At 38.9% G+C, this 9,808-nt stretch overlaps 1 protein-coding gene across 3 annotated transcripts in view; it reads right to left on the bottom strand.

Annotated features, from left to right (window-relative positions):
* Positions 1–396: 396 nt before the first annotated feature.
* The window catches only part of LOC143769920 (solute carrier family 22 member 15-like), a 278,504-nt gene continuing 269,092 nt past the window's right edge, over positions 397–9,808 (bottom strand). For 2 of the 3 annotated variants that reach the window (XM_077258977.1, XM_077258976.1), the window contains one exon: positions 397–3,273. In XM_077258977.1, the coding sequence (XP_077115092.1) occupies positions 3,247–3,273 (27 nt within the window). In that variant the 3' untranslated portion in view covers positions 397–3,246. Of the gene's footprint in view, positions 3,274–7,473; positions 7,591–9,808 lie in introns of all 3 variants that reach the window. The other variant, XM_077258975.1, reaches the window with a different exon arrangement.

Raw genomic sequence — 9,808 nt, 5'->3', positions numbered from 1 at the left:
ACAAAATTCCCATGTAAAGTGATGTCAAATCATCAACTTATTACAGTAATCTAAAGAAAAAACCAATGTCATATTACTGGCCCGTTGCTTCAATCATGCCCAATTACCCTAATGAAAAACATTTGTATCAATTTTTCTTGTCTCATTTACTCCGACTGATTCTCATTACGAACCCTCATTGTTTGCAATGGACCAATGTGTGTAAATCGAATGTAAATTCTTGGTGTAATGGGCCTTAGGATATTCCATAAGAAGAACTTGTGACTATGACTAAAGCTCTTTATTGCCCTAATGAAATAAGAAAAGTGAGCGCTTAGCACTCATCAACGAGTGCTGTAGTTATAGATCAGTTATCAGAGAACCTCACTATCCATTCAGTATTACCTTGTTTTTGCATTACTTTCACTATAACAGTAATTAGCACATCTTCTCTCTACAGGAGATCTTCAAGAAATGACTAGTTGAGGATCTAGGACTGGTTTGATAAACACTGCTATTGAGCGTAAAGAGGTAGAAATCTCACTATGGTCCCTTTTACATGCATGAGAAAGGCTTACAGGCAATCAATAACTTTACAGAAGGTAATGACCAATTTCCCAGTTGGAGGTAAAAACATATGCAACATTGGGGTACTTGTAAAATAAGTTGCTTAAGCTGGGTTTGTGCAAATGTAATCCATCATCTGCATCTGTAACAAAAGGGATGACAAATCTTTAACTTATCTCAGTACGGTAAATATCAAAACAATGTCATGTAACTGGTCCACTGCTTAAGTCATGAAATTGCTCTCATTTGGAAAAAAATTTATTACAAGAAGAGTTCGTTGATCAATGAGCTTTAAGGCATATAAGCTACAACAGAAGGCAATATCTTAATGGAAAGTTTTGATAGAAAAAGATTATATAGTCACTACTTGGACATCAACCATCCAGAATCACCAATAATTCAGAAAAAAATAAAAGGCTCTCCTGACTTTGAAGAACGTTTTTCTAACAACAATAAGGACTTTCCAATTTGGACTGCTTCCCATCTTTTTTTGGATTAAACATGGGGTTGATTCCCCCTTCTTAAAGATGACCATATATAATAAATAGAAGTTAATGGTTAAAAAAAAATGTTGAACGAGGCCTATTCGGGCCAATGACTGCCTGCTGGCAAGGCTGTTCACATTTTTGTTGATATTAATTGGGCAATTAATGGCCAATGTATTGCCCTAAGTAACGTTCTTTGAACATTATAATGAAAGATATTTAAATGGAATGATTGTTTTCCCAGAAAGTTTAAACACTTTTTCCAAATGATGATGGCATGTCATCGATTGGCTAAAATGATCATTCATTGATATATTAAATCTGACTTAGATATATTATGGTGTAAATTCGCAATTTTTGTCAATTTTAGACTAATACCTATGCGCACCAGAAGACTAAGAAAGAATGAGCAACAGAGGTAGCTTCTCCAAGCAGAAACAAACAGGAAAGTTCTAGTTAGATTGGACTAGTACACCATTCCAAGTAGTGTTTCATAAAGTGGTTATCATGAAATATGGACCCTAGCCCAAGGAGAAAATTAGTTGTGCTAGAAGACAATGCTGTGGCCTTGGTAGTACAGTCTAAGAACATTAATTGCTGCAGGGTACTATTTTCCAATTCACATAATACCAAGTGGAGGACAGATTGTCACTAAAACAAAAGGATTCACGTGAGATCCAAGTAAGCACATATGCTACAAGGCACAATGAGCCACACAGAGGAGAAAAGTAATAGACTGAAAAGATTCCCATGTTTTAGTGTTCAACAGAAATGCTCCTTTTCAGTATACAGGTTAGAAACTCCTATATTAGGTCTGGATAGCCTGGCACTACGACACCAGGCATACCTACTGGTACCATCATTGATGAATGCAGTACTGCAAACCACTAGGAGCAGAACTACTTTACTGGTCTACTACTAGAGTAAATCTGCAGAGTAGTCGTTCTTTCCCAACTGTACTGCCCATAAGCTCAAGACCTCCATCCATCACAGACAAAGGTAATGATTTCTTAGTAAATCTGTAGTAAAGATGAGCGGATTGATTTGCGTGACCCTGGTCTCAGTGTCCAGGTCAGTGGTACCTGGAGGCTAAACAGGAGGTCGGTAAATCTTTTACCTTCCGGCACAGATAACATCGCACCAGCCCTGATAAATCAACTGCTAGGCTGGATATGTTCCACTGACCTGGAAACTGGACTGGAGTCTCAAGAATCAATCAACTCATCTCTAGACTGTTAGTTTTTTGGGGGGTCTTTATGTGCCAATGTGAATCACTGACTTTAGTGAATTCTCCTTTAACAATTACATTTTCATCTTGCTAAAAGGTTTAAAAAAAATGGTAAAATTAACATAAAAAGTGTACTACTTACTACTCTACAGTAAAGTTTGGGCATGCTTAGGCCATATCCACCATCACAACAATAGTATACTGTACATAATACAGTAATTCTATAATATATGAGGAATCATAGCAAGAAAACATGATGATTGAAAAACAATTCTGCTCAAATGAAAAATACAAGAGAATATATTGCTGGTTAACTTTCCATCCACTGTGAATAATATTTTCAATATAAGACAATTTAAATTTTGAGTGTGTGCATTCAACTGGAAAAAAAAACTGCATAAGAAATGTTATGATGTTTCTAATGTTTTTTAGAAGAAGGTGTAAAACAGTAACATGACCATAACCTGAAACCGCAAAGAAACAAATAGAAAATTTCCGATCTTGATTTATAAAAGACACTTGAAAACAGCATCAATATATTTTACCAGAAAACACAGTAAGGCAATGCCTATGTCTTGAAACAAAGTTTTAAAAGTACATTTGGTCCATAAAAAATGGTCCCATCATTCACAATAGAGATAAGGCATTGTTTCCACTTTGCAAAGTATTTCCATTGAAGTATGAGACGTCAGAGGAAGGTGCACTTTTACGGCACGAAAACAGAAATATAAAATACTCGGATACAAAACTTTATATACAACATTAAACAATCGCATTTCAGCAAGGTTTTATGTGTGTGCTGCGCAATCTCAGATTCTTAACATAAGATATATAATAAACAGTATTGCAAGATATAACAGAAAAAATATAACAGGTAAAAGGAAAATAAATGAAAGGATGTCCCACTTTTAATTCCAGAATTGCCAATCACTTGATGTCCATATCAGGTGTGCCACAGTAAGAGGTCCAATGGAGTCGTGTACAAGGTCAGGTGTCATCTTCCTTTTCCTTAGCCTGCAAAAGCGAACCAAAAATCTTAAGAAATATCTTGAGAAAAACAAAGAAGAGATAAATAGCTGTAGTGATTATTGAGACAGAGACTTGCAAAGCTGACGTGGGTTCTAAAAGTGAATGACGCCTTTGAAATATTTTTTTATCAAAATAAGTTCAAAATTGTTTACTAATTTTTATTTTACGTTGTTTTTTTGTGACATTTAACTTTGTATGACACTATTTATTGGTGTATATTACTTCTTGACTTTTTGGTAGATAATGGAACAAAAGAAAAAACCCATTGCTTGTCCACTTTGCAGTATAAATAGCTGCAGTTATTCTATAGGTAATACCCGCACCATCATCGCATATGTACAGTCAGGACCAAATGTTTGGAAACAAACATTTTGGTTTTCATAAAATTTGCTGCTTCAGTGTTTTAATACACATCAGTAAAATATTTCTACTGTTACTGAAGTACAATTATAAGCATCTCATAAGTTTTTATGCTTTTATTGAATTACGTTTATGCAAAAACTCAATAATTACAGCATTGTCAAATATTTTTCAAGTCTTTTCTTTCAATTCGCCCTGACTGCTGGATATCACCTTCTGTGCCATATCCTGAATGATGACAACCAATTCTTGTCTAATCAGTGCTTGGAGTTTCTCACAATTTAAGTGTTTCTGAGGTTCTCAAAAGGATTGAGATCTGGGGAGATTATTGGCCATGGCCCCAAACTTTCAATGTTTAGTTCACCAATCCACTTAGTTCGCACATTTGCCTTATAACATGATGCTACATCAAACTTGAGAAAGTATTGTTCATCAACAAATTGCTCCTGGATCGATGGGAGAAATTGGCTCTTGGAGGATGTTGAGATAATATTCTTTATTCATGGCAGTGTTCTTAGGGAAAGTTGTTAGTGATGAGTTGTTCTTTGGATGAAAAGCAACCTCACATATGAATGGTTTCAAAGTGCTTTACTGTTGGGTATGACAATGGACTCATGTTAGCTTTAACTTCTTTTTTCCTTTGGACAATCATTCTGACAAATATTCCAAACAGTCTTAAGGGGGTTTCATCAGAGAAAATAATGTTACCTCAGTCTTCTGCAGTTGAATCCCTGAATTTCCTGCGGCATCTTAGTCTGTCCTCGATGTTTTTCTTGGAGAATGGTGGCTACTTTTCTTGACCTTCCCTGACACCAGGTCAGCCTTAAAAAGCCTTCACGTCACTGTGCGTGCAGATGCACTGACTACTGATGAGCGAGTGTACTCGTTGCTCGGGTGGTCACCGAGTATTTGTAAGTGCTCTGAGATTTAGTTTTTGTTGATGCAGCTGCATGATTTATAGCTGCTAGCCAGCCTGAGTACATGTGGGGATTGCCTGGTTGCTAAGGAATCCCCACATATAATCAAGCGATCTAGCAGTCGCAAATCATGCAGCTGCGGCTATGAGAACTAAATCTCCGAGAAGTCACAAATACTCGGAGACCACCCAAGCAACGAGTACACTCGCTCATCACTAGCACTGACACTTGCCTGCTGCTATTTCTGAGCAAGTTCTAAATTGTTATTGAACGGATTCCATAGATGAATTCTCTTTAGGAGACCGTTCTAGCAGTTGCTGGACTTTCTTAGGCACCCTGAAGACTTCTTTAGAGCAATTGAAATTCTTGTTGATCTGATAAATGGTTGATTTAGGTGCAATTTTACATGTAGCAATGTAACTATCGTTAACAGAAGACAAAGATATCAAGCACCAGACTTCTTATAAAACAACCAGTCTGGTCTTATAATTCAATCAGCATGAGAGAGTGATATCAGCTGCCTAGTCCTAGTTAACACTTTCTCTTGAGCTATAGAGATCACTGAAATTATGTAAGCAGGGCTCATTTTGTGGCAGGGTGAAATTCAGTGGAAATTAGGCTTTATGATTAGGTTAAAAGGAACCGGTCACCAGGAAAACACACTATTAACCTGCAGATATCGGGTTTATCTGAAGGTTCATAGCATTGCTGTGCATGCTGTGAGGTATAAAGTTAATTTTCGGCTAAGTGCAGGCGCCGGCCAGCATTATAACACTAATAACCTGCAGGTTAACCCTATATCTGCCAGTTAATAGTGTTTTTCCTGGGGACAGTTTTTTCTGGTAACAGGTTTCCTTTCATTTTCAGGGCCAAGGAATAATAACCTTGCAATGTTTGCATTACATCTGATCAATTTTCATAACAAATTGCCACTATAAAAACTGAAGCAGCCATCTTTGTGAAAATCAAAATTTGTGTTACTATGAAAACTTTTAACCAAGACTATACAATGGATTACAACAGAGCCTGAAATGTATATTTAATGTTGGGAAATTAAAACAGCCATCTGAAAGCCTGCTGTTACCGCTAGGGAGAGCAATGACAGCTATGCCAGATCCATTTTTAAAGAGATTTAAAGAGATCCCTTAATCAGATTTCAACTATTTTTGATATTAAAGGGAGCCTGTCATCCCCAAAATCGATGGTGAGGTAAGCTCACCGTCATCAGGGGCTTATCTACAGAATTCTGTAATGCTGAAGATAAGCCCCCGATGTTACCTGAAAGAGGAGAAAAAGAGGTTAGATTATACTCACCCAGGGGGGATCCCGCTGCGGTCCGGTCAAATGGGTGTCTCGGGTCCGCTCCGGCGCCTATCTTCATTCCATGACGTCCTCTTCTGGTCTTCACTCCGCGGCTCCGGCGCAGGTGTACTTTGTCTGCCCTGTTGAGGGCAGAGCAAAGTACTGCAGTGCGCAGATGCCGGGCCTCTCTGACCTTTCCGGCGCCTGCGCACTGCAGTACTTTGCTCTGCCCTCAACAGGGAAGACAAAGTACGCCTGCGCCAGAGCCGCGGCGTAAAGACCAGAAGAGGATGTCATGGAATGAAGATGGGAGGCGCTGTACCGGACCTGAGACACCCATCGGAGCAGGACCGCCCCTGGGAGAGTATAATCTAACGTACTTTTCTCCTCTTTCAGGTAACATCGGGGGCTTATCTACAGCATTACAGAATTCTGTAGATAAGCCCCTGATGACGGTGAGCTTACCTCACCATCGATTTTGGGGGTGACAGGTTCCCTTTAAGAATAGTGCTAGCTGTTAAAAGGTTCCGTACAGTATTGGAAAACCCTTTTTAACTGCAAAATAAAATAAAAAAATTACATATACTTAACTCCTGAACCAGCACCAAAAAAAAAAAAAATGTAAATCTATAACTGCCATTTTTTGGTTGCTGCACTTCTACCCCACCCTCAAAAATGCAATAAAAATGGATCAAAGATTAAAGCATCATATGTAGTGATGAGCGAATATACTCGCTACTCGAGATTTCCCGAGCACGCTCGGGTGACCTCCGAGTATTTTTTAGTGCTCGGAGATTTAGTTTTCATCGCCGCAGTTGAATGATTTACATCCGTTAGCCAGCATAAGTACATGTGGGGTTTGCATGGTTGATAGGGAATCCCCACATGTAATCAAGCAGGCTAATAGATGTAAATCATCCAGCTGAGGTGAGGAAAACTAAATTTCCGAGCACTAAAAAATACTCGGCGGTCACCCGAGCGTGCTTCGGAAATCTCGAGTAACGAGTATATTCGCTCATCACTAATCGTATGTCATGCCAAAATGACATCAATAAAAACATCAGTTCAGGGCGCAAAAAACAAACCCTTACACAGGTCCGAAGTTTTGGGTCTCGGAAACGGAGACAATTTTTTTTTTTTTTTTTTTTTATTTCTGATTTTTTTTCTCTGCTAAAATAATATAAAAAAACTAAACAAGTTTGGTATCTCTGTAATTGAATTTACCCAAAGAAAATCAATTTGCAAGATCATGTTAACCTTTCAATGAAGGTCATAAAAACAAAACTCAAAAAATAAGGTCAGAATTTCAATAAAAACTCATTTAGAATTTTTTGCCTGTTTTCCATTACATTGTATGACAAAGTTAAAGGGAATCTGTCACCTCCTGGGACACTTTTCAGCTATTACTATGGGCACACAGGTAATATAAATGTTAATCTAGTCTTACCTGTAAGCCTCATAGTTGCTGCCTAGATGTGGAGAAATAGACTTTTATTTCATTATGTTAATGATTTCTTCCAGGCTCCGGGGCCTGTGTGCTTTGAAGAAATCCTGTCTCCGCTCTTCATTATACTATCACCCACCCTCCCATGCACGTCAGACTGACCTGTGATGTGCAGTTGTGGCTCTGGAATCCTGGGAAGGCGCCCAGCACTCGCTCGACAATCTGTATCTTTTCCTTCTCTCTATGGTCAGTGTATTCAGAGTTCTTGAGCACTGGCTTCTGCGCACAAGAACCAAGCCATAGAAAGAAGGATTACCATTAACCCCTTCATGACCTTGCCGTTTTTTGCAATTCTGACCAGTGTCCCTTTATGAGGTAATAACTCAGGAACGCTTCAACGGATCCTAGCGATTCTGAGATTGTTTTTTCGTGACATATTGGGCTTCATGTTAGTGGTAAATTTAGGTCGATAATTTCTGAGTTTATTTGTGAAAAAAACGGAAATTTGGCAAAAATTTTGAAAATTTCGCAATTTTCACATTTTGAATTTTTATTCTGTTAAACCAGAGAGTTATGTGACACAAAATAGTTAATAAATAACATTTCCCACATGTCTACTTTACATCAGCACAATTTTGGAAACAAATTTTTTTTTTGCTAGGAAGTTATAAGGGTTAAAATTTGACCAGTGATTTCTCATTTTTACAACAAAATTTACAAAACCATTTTTTTTAGGGATCACCTCACATTTGAAGTCAGTTTGAGGGTTCTATATGGCTGAAAATACCCAAAAGTGACACCATTCTAAAAACTGCACCCCTCAAGGTGCTCAAAACCACATTCAAGAAGTTTATTAACCCTTCAGGTGTTTCACAGCAGCAGAAGCAACATGGAAGTAAAAAATGAACATTTAACTTTTTAGTCACAAAAATGATATTTTAGCAAAAAATGTTTTATTTTCCCAAGGGTAAAAGGAGAAACTGGACCACGGACGTTGTTGTCCAATTTGTCCTGAGTACGCTGATACCTCATATGTGGGGGTAAACCACTGTTTGGGCGCACGGCAGGGCTCGGAAGGGAAGGAGCGCCATTTGACTTTTTCAATGAAAAATTGGCTCCAATCTTTAGCGGACACCATGTCGCGTTTGGAGAGCCCCCGTGTGCCTAAACATTGGAGCTCCCCCACAAGTGACCCCATTTTGGAAACTAGACCCCCCAAGGAACTTATCTAGAAGCATAGTGAGCACTTTAAACCCCCAGGTGCTTCACAAATTGATCCGTAAAAATGAAAAAGTACTTTTTTTTCACGAAAAAATTATTTTAGCCTCAATTTTTTCATTTTCACATGGGCAACAGGATAAAATGGATCCTAAATTTTGTTGGGCAATTTCTCCTGAGTACACCAATACCTCACATGTGGGGGTAAACCACTGTTTGGGCACATGGTAAGGCTCGGAAGGGAAGGAGCGCCATTTGACTTTTTGAATGAAAAATTATCTCCATCGTTAGCGGACACCATGTCGCGTTTGGAAAGCCCCTGTGTGCCTAAACATTGGAGCTCCTCCACAAGTGACCCCATTTTGGAAAGTAGACCCCCCAAGGAACTCATCTAGAGGCATAGTGAGCACTTTAAACCCCCAGGTGCTTCACAAATTGATCCGCAAAAATGAAAAAGTACTTTTTTTTCACACAAAATTTCTTTTAGCCTCAATTCTTTCATTTTCACATGGGCAACAGGATAAAATGGATCCTAAAATTTGTTGGGCAATTTCTCCTGAGTATGCCGATACCTCATATGTGGGGGTAAACCACTGTTTGGGTGCACGGCAAGGCTCGGAAGGGGAGGCGTGCCATTTGACATTTTGAATGGAAAATTAGCTCCAATCGTTAGCGGACACCATGTCGCGTTTGGAGAGCCCCTGTGTGCCTAAACATTGGAGCTCCCCTATAAGTGACCCCATTTTGGAAACTAGACCCCCCAAGGAACTTATCTAGATGCATAGTAAACACTTATAACCCCCAGGTGCTTCACAGAAGTTTATAACGCAGAGCCGTGAAAATAAAAAAATAATTTTTCTTTCCTCAAAAATGATTTTTAGCCCAGAATTTTTTATTTTCCCAAGGGTAATAGGAGAAATTGGACCCCAAATGTTGTTGTCCAGTTTGTCCTGAGTACGATGAAACCCCATATGTGGGGGTAAACCACTGTTTGGGCGCACGGCAGGGCTCGGAAGGGAAGGCACGCCATTTGGCTTTTTGAATGGAAAATTAGCTCCAATCATTAGCGGACACCATGTCGCGTTTGGAGAGCCCCTGTGTGCCTAAACATTGGAGCTCCCGCACAAGTGGCCCCATTTTGGAAACTAGACCTCCCAAGGAACTAATCTAGATGTGTGGTGAGCACTTTGAACCCCCAAGTGCTTCACAGAAGTTTATAACGCAGAGCCATGAAAATAAAAAATAATTTTTCTTTTCTCAAAAATGATTTTTTAGCCCA

The sequence above is a fragment of the Ranitomeya variabilis genome, chromosome 4 (genome assembly GCF_051348905.1).
Source record: "Ranitomeya variabilis isolate aRanVar5 chromosome 4, aRanVar5.hap1, whole genome shotgun sequence".
NCBI classification, from domain to species: Eukaryota; Metazoa; Chordata; class Amphibia; order Anura; family Dendrobatidae; genus Ranitomeya; species Ranitomeya variabilis.
The sequence above is the reverse complement of the archived record's forward strand: the minus strand, read 5'-3'. Positions and strand labels throughout refer to the sequence as shown.